This window comes from Budorcas taxicolor, chromosome 11 (genome assembly GCF_023091745.1).
Source record: "Budorcas taxicolor isolate Tak-1 chromosome 11, Takin1.1, whole genome shotgun sequence".
Lineage (NCBI taxonomy): Eukaryota > Metazoa > Chordata > Mammalia > Artiodactyla > Bovidae > Budorcas > Budorcas taxicolor.
The window spans coordinates 27390401-27408999 of record NC_068920.1 but is presented as its reverse complement, the minus strand read 5'-3'; the positions used below and the strand labels follow the sequence as shown (position 1 = coordinate 27408999).

The 18599-nt window shown below is 41.9% G+C and overlaps 1 protein-coding gene across 1 annotated transcript in view; it reads left to right on the top strand.

Moving 5' to 3' along the window:
• DCDC2 (doublecortin domain containing 2) overlaps positions 1-18599 on the top strand; it is a 142935-nt gene that overhangs the window by 56383 nt on the left and 67953 nt on the right. The window contains exon 7 of the mRNA XM_052649238.1: positions 6783-6942. Coding sequence (XP_052505198.1) covers positions 6783-6942 — 160 coding nt within the window. The remainder of the gene's footprint in view (positions 1-6782; positions 6943-18599) is intronic.

Genomic DNA, 18599 nt, shown 5'->3' with positions numbered 1-18599 from the left:
CGCACGGAACTTTTGTTCTAGTGCCTGTATGTGTGTGGGGCGGGGAGGGGTGGAAGAACGGGGGTAGACAGACTATCAGTGTCTAAACAAATATATAATTTCAGGTGGTGATCAGTGCCATGAGGACAATAAAATGTGGCAGGGCATTTGCTGATATAAAATGCTCTGAGACTGAGACTTTAATGAGGTAAAGCAGCCAGCCATACAAGGTGGGGGCAGGGGAGAAAGAGCCTCCATAGCAGGCCCTCAGGAAAGAGCTTGGCATAAAGAAAGGGGACAGAAAGAAGGCTGGGGTGGTCTGTGATGAGATTGGAGAGGCAGGCAGGGCCCAAGGGTGCAGGCCGTGGGTGGAGTTTGGATTTGATTCCCTACCATTTGAGAGGCAGAGGAAGGGAGAGATAGCATTTGATTTCTATTTTTGAAAGATCATTCTGGCTGTGGTGTCTGCAGAGAAGTGGGTGGGGCAAGAATAGAAGCAGGAGGCAGTGGGACGGCTGGAGTCCTGAGTGATGCGGGCGACTGGGACAGAAGGCAGCAGGGAATATTGTATGTTGTCATTGATGGCTGCATTCATCCAGGGGCCATTTATTGAGTCCATACTATGTCCCGAGCACTAGGAGAAGGGGGACAACAGAAGATGAGATGGTTGGATGGCATCACCGACTCTGTGGACATGAGTTTGAGTAAAATCTGGGAGTTGGGTGATGGACAGGGAGGCCTGGCGTACTGCGGTCCATAGGGTTGCAAAGTCGGATATGACTGAGTGACTGAACTGAACTGAACTGTTTTAGTGCTTGTGGGGAAGGGGAGGCAGAGATTCCAGAGAAAACCATAAATGTCTGAAGCCTCCATTCTGGAGGAGGAAAAAGACAAACTGATACACAGTTGATATTAACCAGGGATAAACTTGAAGAAACATGTATCAGGATATGGGGGGAGAAAGAGAGGGTGCAGTACCCCCTGGGTGGCCAGGGTGGGCCTCTTGTAGGAGATTATATTCAGCAGAGGGGCATAATCCCCTGGGCACACAGTGAGGTTCCACGAAACCTATCTAGTGGATTTGTGAGTGACTGGCTGTGAACCACACGGAGAGAATATTCTACATCGGGCATTCCAAAGTCACAAACTCACGAACTTTTTAAGGGAAGGGTCAGTTTGCTCCTTTCGTTTAACTAATTGGTTCCCTGGAGAATGTACATATTTTCAAGATCCTTAACTGCTTGGCGCGGAGTTGGGGTGAGTGTAACTGAAGGGGACGATGGGTGAGCTGGCTTACAACTTAAGGAGCTACTTACTGTTCAGTTCAAGGGAAGGCATCCCTGAACTCGTGATGCAAATCAAAGGGGACCCAGAGTTGGACTTTTAGGAATTCTTTTCTCCACAAGCTTTCTAGGAATGGCTGTATTGCATAAGGAAGGGAAGTGTGGGTGGGGGCCTGATAGAGCTTAAAAAAAAGAGAGAGAAAGCTGCTACACTCTCCATAGAGGACCTGCTGTGCAGAAGTGATGGGTCAGCAAGGCCCCACCCTTGTGGCAGGAAGTGTAGGTAATAGGGTTTGGGGTAAAGGTGAGGAGGTTCGGTGGGGGGGTCCAGCAACCCTTTCAAAACAGCCAGGCAATGCCCTGTGCAAAGCAGGAAAAGACCAGAAGTCACCCCTCATACAGACTGGGGGGGTCACAGAAACAAGTACTTTGAGATTCTAGCCTGGGAAACAAAAGGAAGCGATAAGTGAATCCTCTGAAGTTCTATTAAGTTTGAAAAATTCCAGAGGGAGGGTGTCTCTAGCTGTGAGGTTTCGGCACACAGAGTCCAAGCGCCCTCTAGTGGAAGAGACATAAAATCAGGGACATGCTTGAAAGTTGGAGCCAAAGGCTACCTTACATTGTCCTCTGCCGCTGCTGCTTCTGCAGCTGCTGCGTCGCTTCAGTCGTGTCCGACTCTGTGTGACCCCATAGACGGCAGCCCACCAGGCTCCCCCGTCCCTGGGATTCTCCAGGCAAGAACACTGGAGTGGGTTGCCATTTCCTTCTCTAATGCAGGAAAGTGGAAAGTGAAAGTGAAGTCGCTCAGTCGTGCCTGACCCTCAGCGACCCCGTGGACTGCAGCCTTCCAGGCTCCTCCGTCCATGGGATTTTCCAGGCAAGAGTACTGGGGTGGGGTGCCATTGCCTTCTCTGTACGTTGTTCTCAGTTGTCCTTAATTCCCAAGTGGCTAATGCATCTTGTCATCAACAATTTACAGATTCAAATATGGCAATTGCTCAGGTTTTGGTGAGAAAACATGATTATCCGTGTATCACAAAGTCACAGTGAAAGGTCGATTCTGAAGTTTCCAGAACTCCATTTTGCCTTTTGGGAACCTGTGTCCAGTTTGGATAAAAAGGTTTCTCACACTTCCCATCAGCAAATACGCAGCGAAACACCAGCCTGAGTCTGAGTGTGGTCCCCTGCTCACAAGGTCTCCTGGATGCTCCGCTGAAATACACACACTGTGAGTGCTGCTGTGTGCAGCAAATCCCTCACAAAATCACTTTACGAGGGATTTTGTGATGCATTATGGCTTTTGTGTCTTTGGCACATGTTCATGAAGGCTTAAAGTGAGTTTACCATGGTAATGACAGAAACCTGAGTTGACTGGATCTTGTTGGGAAGAGCCTAGGGAATTATCCAAAACAATCCCAATTTGAGTAGAGCAAGGGGGTGATCAAAGGGCTCTTTTTAGTTTTCTGTTGGTCTGAGCCAGAGGTTTGCTGTTTCTATCAGGTATTTTGATATGTGTGTGACGGAAAAAACAGGACAGTGCTTGAGTGATCACATAGGGTCTAGTGTTTGCATGGGATGCCCTGTAAAATGACGCTGCTGTTTGATTTCTTCCACTTAGGGATAAAATCGCAATCTATTACTTCCAGGTGACTTTTTAAGGGAATCAAACCATATGATAGCTGTTTCTAGTCCCTTGGGAACTAGCAAGTGTCAGTGTAGCAGAAAAGTCAAAACTGGGTAATTTTGAGAAAGTTAATTCCTTTATGTGAAAAATAGTAGTAGAAAAATCAAACCTGGGTAATGTTGAGAAAGTTAATTCCTTCATCTGAAAAATGCCTATCTATGCATTTGGTAAATATTTGTGTTTATGAGTATTTAGCACACAAGCTACTCAGTAATGTTATCTTATCAACTAACATAGCAGTATGAGATGACAATCTTATTCCCTATGCCCCATAAATAGCAATGACTACCCCATTTATGAGTCATATGTAGAAGTCTCAAAAAAGAAAGGAAGATCCCTCGTCTATTCCTCTGCCCTTCCCTCTCTCTATATAATTTGTTTATGTATTATCTATAATTTATATAATGAACTATGTAAATAGATAAGTATATAATTTATACTATATAATTTATTTATATTTGTATTTATTGTACATGTTTTTATTTATTAGATGCATCTTGTTTTCTTTTTTATTGTATATCAGAGTATAGTTGATTTACAGTGTTGTGTTAGATTCAGGTATAGCAAAGTGATTCAGTTATATACATATGTCCATTTTTTTCAGATTCTTTTCCCACTTAGATTATGACAGAATATTGAGTAGAGTTCCTGGTGCTATACAATGTGTTTTCTTTTTAAAATAGAAAACATCTGAATTCTTTCCCATTTTCTAATTACAAAGCAATTATTTTTTTCTAAGTTTAATTTGTGTGGTGTTAGTCACTCAGTCGTATCTGACTCTTTGCAACCTCACGGGCTGTAAACCCTCCAGGCTCCCGTCCATAGAATTTTCCAGACGAGAATCCTGGAGGGGGTTGCCATTCCCTCCTCCAGGGGATCTTCCCCACCCAGGGATCGAACCTGGGCCTCATGCATTGCAGGCAGATTCTTTACTGCCTGAGCTACCAGGGAAGCTAAGTTCAGTTTAGTTCTTGTCAAGTGCCCGGCAATTAGTCATTAATCAGTATTTGAATGCATGTGTGTGCATTACCAAAGCTATGCCTCATATAGTTATTGGAATCAACTAGTCTTTCTTGATGCTCCAAAATCGGTCTTTTGAGTGTCCCTGGCAACCCAATCCAGTACTCTTGCTTGGAAAATCCCATAGACTGAGAAGCCTGGTAGGCGACAGTCCATGGGGTCGCAAAGAGTCGGACACGACTGAGTTACTTCACTTTCACTTTCATCAGAAACGCAGTAAATCAGAACTTCTTGTACATTCAGCAAGAGAGTTGATGCTTAAAATCATGTGAATTCTCAGTCTCCCCAGGATGCAGTGTCTGCTTCTCCCTTGTTTTACCCCTTTTGGAAAAAAAAACAACAACCAAAAAAAACCCTGTCATGATGAGATCCAGAGTTTTGCTTTCTTTGTTTCATTTTAGTCCTGATAAATTGAACAGCATCTCTGAACATTCTAGTAGGCTTGCTAGAAGGGTTACTCCTCTCATTCAAGGCTTTTAAAGTTTTAGAATCTTGAGATGAATGGACTAATTTGAAAATAGACTAGAATGTGAGACCAGGCTGATGGTTCCTTCTCATATGATGGTTTTGGAATCTCTACTGTAATCACATTAGCCATTTCTGCTGCCTGGCAGTTTATGGCTTTGCAAGAAATAATCATTGAAGAAAAGGAAAGAAAAAAGATGTCAACTCTGGTTGCAGTTAATGCAATAATTAAGTGGAAACTGTATGTTTAAATTGCAGTTGGAATAGGAAATTAAATTATGCCAAAAAGTGTTATAGATTTGGACAAGTTTTCATACTGTTAATAAATCTATGCATAATTCATTTTCTTGTAGGCTATGACAAAATAGCATAAATAACTTCATTTGTAAAGCTGTGAAATTTTCTATTCTTAATTGGGTGATAGCTAAAGCTATTTAAACACTTCTGGATGACTGAATATCTAAATGTTTAAAATGAGCAGTTATAATAGGTTTCTAGGCAGATTTGTTTATTTAACATTACTACATTTATTTTCGGATTCTAGCATAGTACAGATGTTGCATAAAACTGCACCCAATATGGTGTAAATTTGATATGATTTTTAAGAAAAAGATATTAACTCTCTGCTCTTGGAGGAAGCCCTCTGATAGTCCTTGATTAAAACTGCATGCCAGACACTGGTTTTTTTTTTTTTTTTTGTTTAGTCGGTAAGTCGTGTTCAACTCCTTTGCAAACCCATGGACTGTAGTCTGCCAGGCTTCTCTGTCCTCGGATTTCCCAAACAAAAATTCTGGAATGGGCTGCCATTTCCTTCTCCAGGGGATCTTCCCTACCCAAGCATCAAACTCACGTTTCCTGCATTGCAGGCAGATTCTTTACCACCAAGCCACAAGGGAGGCCCGCCAGGCACTATACCAGTTACTTTATAAATGTTACCATTTCATTTCATGTAAGAGACCTAACAGCAGGCACATTAACCCCATTCAATTGACAAGGGGTCCGTGGGGTCGCAAAGAGTCAGACACGACTGAGCGACTGAACTGAACTCAACTGAACTGATACGGAAATAGGTTCCCAGAAGGTAGGAACTAGTTACCTCACGGTCCCATTGGTGCTTGGTGGCAGTGCAGTGACTCTGAGTCAGGGTCTCTAAAACTCGCATTATTTCTGCTACCTGCAGCCTCACACATCACATACTCAGGTAGGTGCAGCACCTGAGAGTCCTAAGGCCAAGGCTGTCTTGTTAGGAGGGAGTTTCTTGCACTGAGAATCAGCACAGCTGTTCCTTGGGTACAGGGGCCACCACTGTAGTGGCTCTTATGCGGCTCCCCAGGAGCTGTACGTATGCCCACCACAGCAGCCGCTGAGCTCAACCTCACCTTCATGCCAGGAATCCCCCTTTTCACAGGCAAGGTCTTCATTTCGAGATGCACGTGGGAATCAGAGGCAACCACCATAGGCGTGGTCAGTGGGGTTGTCTTACAGGAATGGTGGCAGGGGGTATGTCGTCTTGAGCTGCTTGTGTCTATGTTGCACTGGATTTGTGATTCATAGAGATGGAGGAAGTCACCAACAGATGAGTCAGTATTGCAGGTTTTCTTTAAGCACAGTGCGCATCTGCTTGTATGATGACACCTGTGTGCTCACTGTGACAACCCGTTAAGAAGGTATTTCTCGATTAGCTGATCAAACTGGGTTTTGTCATCATTCCTCATCCAGTAGTTATCTGCTGATTCTTCTGAAAGGTGCAGGAGGAAGAGGATGGGTGAGACAGCGGACTGGCTCTGGTCTTTGCTGGCTATGACCTTGGCCAGGCTTAACCTCTAAGCCTCATTTGCTTGTCTATACGATGGGGCGATAACAGTACCTGTTTCTCAGGGTATAAGGACTGAGTGAGACAGTTTCATAGCAACACCTGGTACATATCAAGACTCAGCAGTTGTCAAGTGCTATTACTTGTTTAAAAATATTTTTTGATGTGGACCATTTTTTAAAAGTCTTTCACATTTATTGCAATATTGCTTCTGTTTTATGTTTTTTTTTTGGACTGCAAAGCATGTGAGAGATTAGCTCCCTGATCAGGATTGCATCTGTACGCCCTGCATTGGAAGGAGAAGTTGTAGCCCCTGGACTGCCGGGAAGTCCCTCAAGGGCTATTGTTTTTATTCTCCTTCCCCTGGTAGACCCTTCCTCTGCCACTGGGAAGAATTTAATGTAGGTAATGGACAGAAGCAGAATCGGCACAGAACACCCACCGCTGGCCCCTGCCCCTTTTATCACGTTAGTGACTTGTACTTATCACTCAAGGCGTTCATCAGCCAATAGTTAAGAGTTAATCTTTTGCCACGTAGGGAAATGATCGCCAGTCTAAGTCGACAGTTGGATCCAGTGACAACTCATCTCCTCAGCCCCCAAAGAGGAAAGGGAAAAAAGATGGGAATTCAGAAAAACCCACGAAAGGGAAACAAAATGCCAAGTTAAAGAGTTCACCACAAACAATCCCAAACAGTGGTAAGTTCGTTATTATTATTATATTGTTATTACTGATGATCATTATTTTAAGGTTGTGATACAGTTTTAATTTGTAAGTAGATCTGTTTGTTTTCCTGGACTCACATAGTATTTGTCACTTATGAGAGTTTTCAAAGAAGACTTTCTGTCTTTCTGTGTATGAGAGATTGCTGGTGTTTTTCATGCTTAATTTCTAGTTGTAATTAGCAATTGTGCTATGAGGATATGCTTCAAGAGAAAATATTTCTTGAGTGTTCTTATTGAGAAAGGTAAATTTTGCCATCCTGTGTTCCAGCTAAAAGTGCTTGATTACCATTTTTACCACCTACTTGTGATCTCTCTTATTTGTGTGTCTACGACTCTTGTTCACATTTATTACTAACTGCTTTCAGTCACAGATCACTTTTTCAAAAAGATGTTTCACTGATATCCAAGAGAACACCCAACACAACTTTACCAATAACGGTATATACTGAATTATTAATAGTTACATACCTTGCATTACCAGGTGAGAGACAGTATGAAATAATTTAAAGCATTTTGCATTAATACAAGATTATAGGATAAAAGTGTGATAAACTAGGGCTTCCCTGGTGGCTCAGCTGGTAAAGAATCCACCTGCAATGTGTGAGACCTGGGTTCGATTCCTGGGTTGGGAAGATCCCCTGGAGAAGGGTATGGCTACCCACTCTAGTATTCTGGCCTGGAGTATTCCATGGTCTGTATAATCCATGGGGTTGACTAAAGAGGCATGCTGTCAGAATTGTGACCTTTTCACGTTAGCTTTTTATAAAGATAGGCTCTTTTTGGTTTCACTCCAAGCGTGGTCTCAGTTGGGTGAAGACATGTGTGTGGAGTGATGCTGTGGGCAGCTGGGCTGGCTGGGACACGGCTGGAGGAGTGACTGCTTCTCCCTCCCCCTGGGATCCACTCACCTCCGCAGGAAGACATGCTGGGCTGCTCTGAAAAAGGGTGAATGGGATCAAGGTTCAGATTCATGGCCAGAGCTCTGTCTTCCTCCTGAGAGCTCCAGCTCATTTCAAAGTCCATACAAAGCGTCACATTAGAATCACAGCTCACATGGGGTTCACAGCTAAGGAGACAGCACAAATTTGTGTGAGGGCTTAGAAGATGCTGCTCAGATGGTTACAGGGTCAGAAGAAGTGCAAGATGAAGTTAAAAGAGCAGGTGAAATGAAGGAGTCGATTCCACAAGAAGAAAGTGGAGGGGGCTTAAGGTTTCAAAGATTTAAATGATAATTAGCTGGAAGCCCAGAGTCCTAGATTCTTGTCCCAGTTCTGCTCTTGACTTTGGGCAAGTTATTTAACTTTCTTTGGCCCCATTAGCTTTCTGCAACATGTGGGTTCATATTAAGATTTATCTTTATAGTTTTAATTTTATCTTTAAGTTTGTTCAGTCCTTTCCAGTGACCATGAAATGTGGAAGCCAGGATAAAATGTAGTCAATGGATGTTTCATGAATGCTTGTTGTATGGAAAAAGTGAAAGTGTTAGTTGCTCAGTCGTGTCTGACTCTTTGAGACCCCATGGACTGTAGCCTGCCAGGCTCCTCTGTCCATGGAATTCTCCAGGCAATAATACTGGAGTGGGGTTGCCATTCCCTTCTCCAGGAAATCTTCCTGACCCAGGGATTGAACCCAAGTCTCCTTCATTCCAGGCAGATTCTTTACCATTGTTGTATGGCAGGCATCAAAGGAAAAAGCTAGCCTGAAAAAGCATGCCTTACATGTGAACATTAAAAATAATAGAGGGTTTATTTTAATCAGTATATATGAGACTGCAAAACCATCAAGGCCATGGGATATGTCTTACTAGTTTATTTTTTTCAATCCCCAATAACTAGGTCTGAGAGATGAGACACTTAATAGATACTGGTGAATGAATGATGGAAGTTACAAAATAGATGTCTCTGTAATATTTTAAAACCCACTAAGAAACAAGACTCATGTTAAACTTTTCATGAATCATTTTCGATTAAAGGCTTCCATGAAATGTTACTTGCTTATTTTCTGTGTGGCTCTTAGTAGCTTATGAAAATCCTAGGTCCTACTCTCATTTTATTTTTTGAAAATCTTTAGATTTAGCAGTTTTCCCTCAAGAGAGAGGGGACCATCATCTCTTCAGGTTATTTCACTCATGGAAATATGGAAACACAAGAAGCTGAATCAGCATTTCCATGTTTTACAGGAAAGTAACCATTATTAAAAAGTCAAATTATCAGTGTTTTTGCCTTTGTAGAAATTCATAGTTTTCTCTTTTTTTAAAGATTTTTTTCCCTGATGTTTTCAAGGATCTCTTTAAAAGATTTGTTGTTGATGTGGGCCAGTTTTAAAGTGTTTATTGAATTTGTTATAATATTGCTTCTGTTTTGAGTTTTTTTTTAGTGTTTTGGCTGCGAGGCTCGTAGGCTCTTAGCTCTCTGACCAGGGATCAAACCCGTACCTGCTGCTTTGGAAAGCAAAGTCTTAACCACTAGACTGCCGGGGAAGGCCCCACAAATAGTTTTCAACAATAGTTTTATCTGTGGGAGTGAAACTAACCAAAACATGTTGAACATGAAAACAAGTCACATTTTTAAAGTGCTAAGAAAAGGTAGAAGACCTCCGCTGTTCTTCTCCAGTCTTCAGAGAATCTGCACTGGTTTTAATTGCTCACGTTAAGTGTACATTTTGCAATGTGGTTTTATAATGTGTAGATAGTAGGTTTTCACCTACTGTATCTCGATGTTACATAGGACAATGGCTGGTGTCTTTTAAATGAAGGTTTGGGGAATTTTTGTTCCCAGTAAGAGGCTTTTGGGCTTCCCAGGTAGTGCTAGTGGTGGAGAACCTGCCTGCCAGTGCAGGAGACGTAAGAGACGCAGGTTTGATCCCTGGGTCAGGGAGATCCCCTGGAGAAGGAAATGGCAATCCACTCCAGTATTCTTGCCTGGAGAATCCCATGGATAGAGGAACCTGGCGGGCTACAGTCCATGGGGTCACAGAGTCGGACCCAACTGAAGCAACTTAGCACGTACATGTGCACAAGAGGCCTATACCGTGGATTTAGAAGCATATACAAGAGTTTAGATGACGCATCTTGTATCTTTTCATCTTGATAGAAAGAACATATGACCTGGAAAATGAATCTTGGCTTCCAAAACAATTTTCCCAGGGAAAATTAAAAAAAGCTTTTGTACCGTTTATGAGATTAAATCATCATTTGGTAAGTTTAAGGATATTAGCTTAAATCCCTACTTTTGAAAATTGAGCTATTTCTCCTTATCAGATCTCCCTCCAGATGTCTTTGGCTTTAGGAGATTTTCTAGGTTATATTAGCAAAAGTAATGGTCTTTATTTCTCTCTCTCTCTCTCTCTTTTTCCTCTTTCAATCTCCAAATTCAGTTATTATTGCAGTTGCTTTTTGCTTTAATAGCATCTGTTTTAGTAATTAGAACCAAGTGTGTGATTTTGGACATTTGTGCCTCCAGAGGGCTCTTATTCTTTAGAAAGGGAAAAGCAATAAAAACTTGAAACAAAATGAAAGGGAAGGTATATAGAGAGTCAAGATAATGAGCCAAAAATGCAGGAAATTAATACTGCATTGCATATTTGAAAGTTGCTAAGAGGGTAGATCTTAAAAGTTATTACAAGAATAAAAATTTTGTAACCATGAATGGGGACAGATTTTGACTAGACTTATTGTGATGATCGATTCTCAATATATACAAATATCACATCAAAAAACGCAACAATTCTATTTTAGAGATTAAACAGTTTTTGATGTTTAAAATATTTTAAATTTGAAATGATGTAATCTATCCAATTTTGTTTCTAAGTGTTAAAATTTTAGAGTTAAGATGCATAACTATGCTTCCTTCAGAGCATATGTTAAATTGTGAAGATTTTTTATCAGTGTTCTTTAGTGTTCTCATATTAATTAGAAAAAAAGAGAGACTTCATAGGCTATCTTGATTTTTGCAATCATTGCGATTATAGTTATACATTTTGGCCTTTTATGTTTCTGCTGATATTTATTGATATTCTGATATCTAGTGCTTCAGGAATGAGCAGTGCTGATAACAGTCTGTAGATGGCAACCTGGGTCTAATTTTATTTCTTTTTCTATTTTCTTCATTTTTTTCCCCGACTCAGTTTCTCTCTATAACAGTAAAGCTTAATAATTCAGGCAGAGCTTTGACATATTTCTTCAGGGAAACAAATCTCATTTTCTTTTGGTAGCCAAGATGCAAAGTAAGATTGGTTGGTGATTGATGAAGTTGGGCGTGAAATGCATTTTTAGTGCTGCATTTAAATACCGGCTTAACTGACCAGCGTATGTTTTCCTTACCCTTTCCACCTGAGTGGTGCCTGAAGATGGGTTTCAGAGGCTGTTAACTAGTTATGGTCTCCTCTCTGAGAAAAATTTTAATAATGATTGCTTTAAAGTGTTTTGGGATTGATTGCATTCATTGATATTTTAAATAATTTTTACATTAAAAAATTTAGTGTTTTTAGAACTCTTGGAACACAGGAAGTATAGTGGGTTTAAGGCTCCTTTGAAATACTGGGAAAGCTACAGAGAAAATAGCTTAGTCTGTACTGCTGTGGTTTATGTGGTATTGATAGCTATATATTTTTTAAAGCAGAGTGTTAAAATGTAAGCTTCCCCGGTGACTCAGTGGTAGAGAATCTGCCTGCCAGTGTAGGAGATGTGGGTTTGGGAAGATCCCTGGAGAAGGAAATGGCAGCCTACTCCAGTATTCTTGCCTGGGAAATCCCATGCACAGAGGAGCCTGGTGGTCTATAGTCCGTGGGGTCTCAAAAGAGTGGGAGATGACTAAAGTAACAACAATTAGAATGTAAGCAAAACCAAGACCTGTTCCTTCTTTTTCTTTTGCCACACAGTGCAGCAGGCGAGGTCTTCATTTCCCTGCTGCTGCTGCTAAGTCGCTTCAGTCGTGTCCGACCCTGTGCGACCCCATAGATGGCAGCCCACCAGGCTCCTCCGTCCCTGGGACTCTCTAGGCAAGAACACTGGAGTGGGTTGCCATTTCCTTCTCCAATGCGTGAAAGTGAAAAGTGAAGTCGCTCAGTCGTGTCCAACTCTTAGCAACCCCATGGACTGCAGCCCACCAGGCTCCTGGATTTTCCAGGCAATAGTGCTGGAGTGGGGTGCCATTGCCTTCTACCAGAGAGCAAACCTGTGCCCCCTGTAGCGGAAGGACAAAGTTCTAACCACTGGACTGTCAGGGAATCCCCACGATTAGTTTTCTTTTGAAGGATGCGATTCCCTTTCTGTTTCCATGTGTGGGCATGCTTGTAGAAACACACGGGCTAGTACCCTTGATGTAGTTCCTGGCTTGTTCCCAGAATAGTTCAATGAATTTCCAAGGATCGTGTGATGTTTAGACTCATGAATGATGGGGGGCAGGTGCACGGCTGGGGAAGGATGTCTGAGTATTGTGACTTTACTGGGTGACCGCCCTTGGGTAGTCATGCTCTTGAATTTTTCTAATACTTACAACCTGCATGGGGTTTGCTGCGTCACTCTGAGCCTGAAGTGTTACAGCAGTCCATCCTCAGAATCGGATCAGGGAACATGGAAACTTGAACTGCTTTTGTTCAGCTGATGAACCAGCTCAGGCACTTGCCTGGTTCCTCATCACAGGCGACTCAGGATAAAAATGGGAAGCAAGGGACTTCCTGGTGGATTCTGATATCAGGAATGTCTGTGATGCCGATAGTGGGAGGTGACAGGGTGGAGGGAGGGGGAAGAAGTAGTCATGGGATTTATTACATTTCCTCCTCCCCAACTTCCTCTTTCTGTTGCCAGCCCTGCAGTGAAATAAAACCAGGAGAGGGGCTTGGTCTATTGGAGGATCAGCAGCTGTGAGGGCATCATTTACACTCGAGACACAGATAAGCTCTGGGTGGAGAAGATGCCCTGGAGGAGGAAATGGCAACCCACTCCAGTATTCTTGCCTGGAAAATGCCATGGACAGAGGAACCTGGTAGGCTATACAGTCCACAGGGTTGCAAAGAGTTGGACACAACTGAGCTCACACACGTGTACACGTACACACACAGATAACCAGCCAGCAGATTATTGTGCTCAGAGTAGCACACAGTGTTGAGAGTGTGTGTGTGTTTGTGTGTGTGTGTAGGCTGGTCCATTATGCCTACACTTGTGGTGATGATTGAAATTATGGGTGACAAATTCCAAATGCAGAGTAACGGTGCAATTCTGAAGTTTATGTCCCATCAATGTGGTGGTCTTCCTTCAGTCACTGTCCCTAGTTCAGTGTCAGAAACCTTGTGTGCACAGCACCAGGAAAAATAAAAATCCATTAACATCTCAGATCAAAAACAGAAGCAGAGTCATTCTGTAGAGTCATTGAACACCAACAAATAATAGCAAGAAAATGGATTTAAACAGTACTTAGAGATTCAAAGAAAATGATAGTTCAGAATTCTAAAAAAATTTTGTTTTTGTATGAGATGAAATTTCACAGTCTGAAAATGAATGATTATTCCTCCATATCTGTAAAGCTACCAAAAATATCCAATGGAACGAATAGACAGTTCCCGTGTAAGATGAGCCCAACTTGTATTAAGAGCGAAAGGGAACAATGACTTTTACTTAATTAAAGAAGACCATCTTTTGCTCCTCACTGGCATCAGAGTTCTCAGTGGCTTTATCTAATTTCGGAATGAGTGGTGTGGGCTGTCATTGTTCTGAAAGATGAGAGGGTTAGCCATCTAGGACAGAAACTTAAAAGGAACCAGTAAGCGCTATTACTAACAAACAATCTCCATATTTTCTCTGGTGCTTTTCACCCTCGCATGTTTTGGATCCATTACACTTTCAGCTTGGTAAGGTTTGCTAACTGAAACAAGAGTTCCAGATCTAATTACCATGACACTTGATAGCATTTGGATGGATGAGTTCACCCCTTAGGAATTTTTATTTTTTGAGCAAACGTCAGATGGAAGGGACAAAAGGAATAAAAATTTTCTGTAGTAGATAGATAGATATAAGGCAATTTTTCATTCGTGAGGCAGGCAGGTTTGCTGTCTAATTTTTAGAAATTAGTTGAGAGAATCATCAAATTCTCTTTAGACTTTATTCCCAGGTTCACCCTGAGGTTCTAATTTAGAAGAACGATTATGGTTATTTAGCATTTTCATCATAATGAAACGTTAATGAAAATGAATGTGAAAACACTTCGATAAAGTACGAAGTGCCTGAAGAGGCTAGTGGTTAATAGCAGTATCTATGTAAGGAGATATGAATTAGTTTGAAATGGTCTCCACGTCAGAAATGAAGAACTTTAGTATCTAGAATTAGGGAGCCTGGAGATGGCGAAGTGAGGAGGGTCCTTGTTGTTTTTTAAATTCTTTAACTTTTAAATTTTATTGAAGTATAGTTAATTTACAATTTCTGTTGCACAGCAAAGTGATTTAGTTATATATATATGCATATATATCTTCTTTTTCATATTCTTTTCCAGTTTGGTTTGTCACAGAATATTGAATACAGCTCCTTCTGCTAAACAGTGGGACCTTGTTGTTTATCCATCCTATATATAATAATTTGCATCTGCTAATCCTAAGCTGCCAGTCCTTCCCTCCCCAGCACTTCTCCTCCTTGGCAGCCCCAAGTCTGACCCATCTTCTATGAGTCTGTTCCTCTTTTATAGATACATTTCTTTGTATCCTATTTTAGATTGTACATATAAGTGATATCATATGTTATCTGTCTTTCTCTTTCTGACTTACTTTGCTTAGTTTGGTAATCTCTAGGTCCATCCATGCTGCTGCAGATGGGACTATTTTGTTCTCTTTTATGGCTGAGTAGCGTTCCTTTATATATATAAATCTACACCACATCGTCTTTATCCATTCATCTATCGATGGACACGTAGGTTGTTCCCATGTCTTGGCTTTTGTCAATAGTGGTGCTATGAACATAGAGTTGTGTGTATCTTTTTGAGTTATAATTTGGTCTGGATATATGCCCAGGAGTGGGATTACTGGATCATATGGTAGCTCTATTTTTGTTTCTTAAGGAACCTCTCTATTGTTTCCCATGATGGTTACCCCAGCTTACATTCGAGAGGGGATCCATTATTAATTCATGTTGCCCCAGGTAACTGCCTTCTTACTGCTTCCCTTCCTCTCCCTTTAAAGACTCACTTGCCACCCTGGTCTGAAGCTCAAAGCTAAGGAAATCTCTGCAGAATGATGAAAAGCTCAAAGAAGGTTGGTAGGCTTAGAAAGAAGTAGGAGGAAAGAGAAGAAGAGAAAGGTCAGCAGGGGACGGGGTGGGGGGCGGGGGGCAAAAATCATTCCTTCTAAAAACATTTTTAAAAGCCAAAAATATCCCTACTCATTCATTTTCTTCACTCCAGTCAGTTTCTAGGTTTGTAGGTTCCAGTCAATAGGTTTTTCTACTCTATTTGCTCCATTGCATTTTACTGTCAGCATGATGAGTCTGCTCCTTGGAGGAGAGGCATAAAGATGGGGAAAAACATGGCTTTCTTCCCATGAAGATTAAAATTGAGTTGGAGACTCAAAAACTTCTGTAGGTCAAGGTCATATATTATGGATAGCAGAAGAGGGTTCATGGAAAAGGCTTTGAGAGCAGAGGAGGGAGGCTACATATGACTGCTGCGATTGGGAATTGATATTTGAGAGATATTCTGGGCATAGAATTGGGGGTGGGAGGAAGGAAAACCAAGACTGAGTTCAGCATTTTTAAATCATGAATGCATTTTAAACCCAGAGTAGTTAAATGTCAATTGATCTTCCAAATTAGAATAGTAATTTAATTTAACATGGGCAGGGAAGGACAGGGATTTCACAGATTTGTTTATTGGACAGTGGAGAATTGCTGTGATTTTTTGTTTGTTTGCTGGTCTTTTTTTCCCCTCCAGGCTTTTCCTGGATGGCTTAATCTTATAATGTGATTTTTTATATCCTTTCTCAGATTAACTCAGAGGTGCTTATGTACTCTTCTTAAAAATCATAATGGTGACAGAGAACATCACAGTTTACATTGAAGGCCGTTGCACATAAAAACAACAAAAATGGTGACTTCTCCTTAAAGTGACTGAAGGAGTTCCATTATTATGTATACCTCACCACGAAATACCCTTAACGCATCCTTATGGATAGGACATGGGAATTTGTCTCCAGGTTCAACCACTTTTCTTAGACTAAGGGTTCTATTTCTGACTACTTGCAACGTCTACCTTGATTTCTCCCAGGCACCCTACATGTGCATGTCTAAAAAAAAATTCTCCAAGCCTTGAATTGCCTCTGTATATTTAGTTTTCCTCACATATTCCTTGTCTCACCATACTGTGAAGCCAGAACGAAACCTGGGAATGATTGTTCGTGGGCAGGGTCAGAGGAGGAATCTGTAGTTCCTGCCAGCTGGCAGTGGAAATTCAGGACAAGACCAGTCCCTGCTCCATTCCTTTCTAATCCCCTTCCCCTCATGCCTCCCATCATTTTAACCCTGTTAACGTTAGAGTCAGCCTAGACTTTTCTTTGTCCCTCAGTCTCCCTTGTCCCTCCTTGTCCCTTCAGTTCAGTTCAGTTCAGTTCAGTCGTTCAGTCGTGTCCGACTCTTTGCGACCCCATGAATCGCAGCACGCCAGGCCTCCCTGTCCATCACCAACTCCCGGAGTTCACTCAGACTCACGTCCATTGAGTCAGTGATGCCATCCAGCCATCTCATCCTCTGTCGTCCCCTTCTCCTCCTGCCCCCAATCCCTCCCAGCATCCCTTAGTCAGGGCTAATTTGCACAGAGTCTCTTGAATCTGGTTCTGCTCCCCTGGTCCCTCCTGATTTAAGCTCCCTGTTTATCCTGTAGACTTCTGCAGCCTTCTAGGTCAGATCTCCTGAATGCCCTCCCAGTCTGTCCTTCATAACTGCCAGCCATGTCCTAAAACTGCAAACCCGTTTCTAATGGAATTCCTTTAGGAGCGTCTCTTGTTCATGGCCTTCCTTTCCCACTTCATCTTCCACCAGCCTCTGGCATGCACGTCACAGAACTCATCTAGAGCTGATGGCGTGAGCTGCTGCATGTCCTCTGTATGGGCCTAGAATACCCTCCCAGTTCCCATCAACTTTATCGTCTGTAAGACTCACTGTGGCCTCGTGGTTTCTGCCACGTTGGTCCCGACACTCTCAGCGTTGAGTCTTCCTCTCTCTGGCTCCCACAGCAGTACGTGACTGTGCCACAGTGGATGTTACATGGCCTTTTCCCACTGGTCTCTGAACAGTTCACGAGCCAGGACTCTTTATCAGTGCATTGTTCATCTTCTTCAGGGTCCAGCATCTGGCTCAGTTGCTAACATATATTAATAGTTAGCTCTCCATGAAGTGTGATGAGAGCATGATGGAATTTTTCCAAACATACTTTCCAAAGTATGACTTTTTTTTTTTGCTATGCTTTTATTTGAATTTAGGCATTGCAATCATTTATGATGACATTTCTTGATGAGAGTTAGCTTGATTAAATCAAATTGGCTAATCAGATATCTCCCAGTAACATAGAGATTCACAAGGTCTCTGCCAGAGTGTCCAGGCAAAAGAGATATGCATCCACGTAAGTGGAGATATTTCGTTTAAATTCAAGGGGAGGTAATTGGCTAGAAAAAAAAGACTGTTTACTTAAGGAATCAATATTAAAGCTGAGGTGCAATATATGGCTCTACATGGGGAAAACTGAAACATTAATCTCATTATAATTTGATTTAGAAAATCCACCTGGTTCGATGGCCCCTGAATTGGTGTACTGTGCTGCCAAGATAACAGTTTTAAGAAGATACCACTAAAATACTGAGGCTATTAAAACCAAGCTGAACTGATAAATTTTCCTCAATTTATAATGTGAAATTATTCTTTGTGTAGTACTGTCTACATATCGAATTTTCCATTAATAGAGGATTTAAAAGCCACTTTGGATTGGAGATTATTTACTTTTCTATTTTCTCACTTTAAATGGTGGAGCATAACTTTCAGTCGAGCGCCCCCACCCCCGCCATGAAATTTTACAGGAGGCTCGGTCAGCCTCCTGATGAGTCTCTTGTTCCCACACAGACCCAGGCTACTCACTCTTCTCTGTTATTTTTCTCTTGTACTCTATTCTCTTAAGCTCCAAGGAGAAGAAATGTCTGAAGTTTTGGAGATCTTTCTCTTTCCTTGAGCAGCCCAGGATCTGTCAGAAGAGCGAGTGGCTACATAGACACATACACTGTTATACCCTGGGCACATTTTATAAAAATAAACTTCACAGGAACATATAACATATTTGGGCTCCCCTGTTAACTCAGTTGGTAAAGAATCCACCTGCAATGCAGGAGACCCCGGTTCAATCTGGGTCAGGAAGATCTCCTGGAAAAGGGATAGACTATCCACTCCAGTATTCTTGGGCTTCCCTGGTGGCTTAGCTGGTCAAGAATCTGCCTGCAATACAGGAGAACTGGCTCCGATCCCTGGGTTGGGAAGATCCCCTGGAGAAGGGAAAGGCTACTCACTCTGGTGTTTTGGTCTGAAGAATTCCATGGACTATATAGTCCACGGGGGTCGCAAAGAGTTGGACAGGACTGAGCAACTTTCACTAACATATATACAGAAGAGTGCT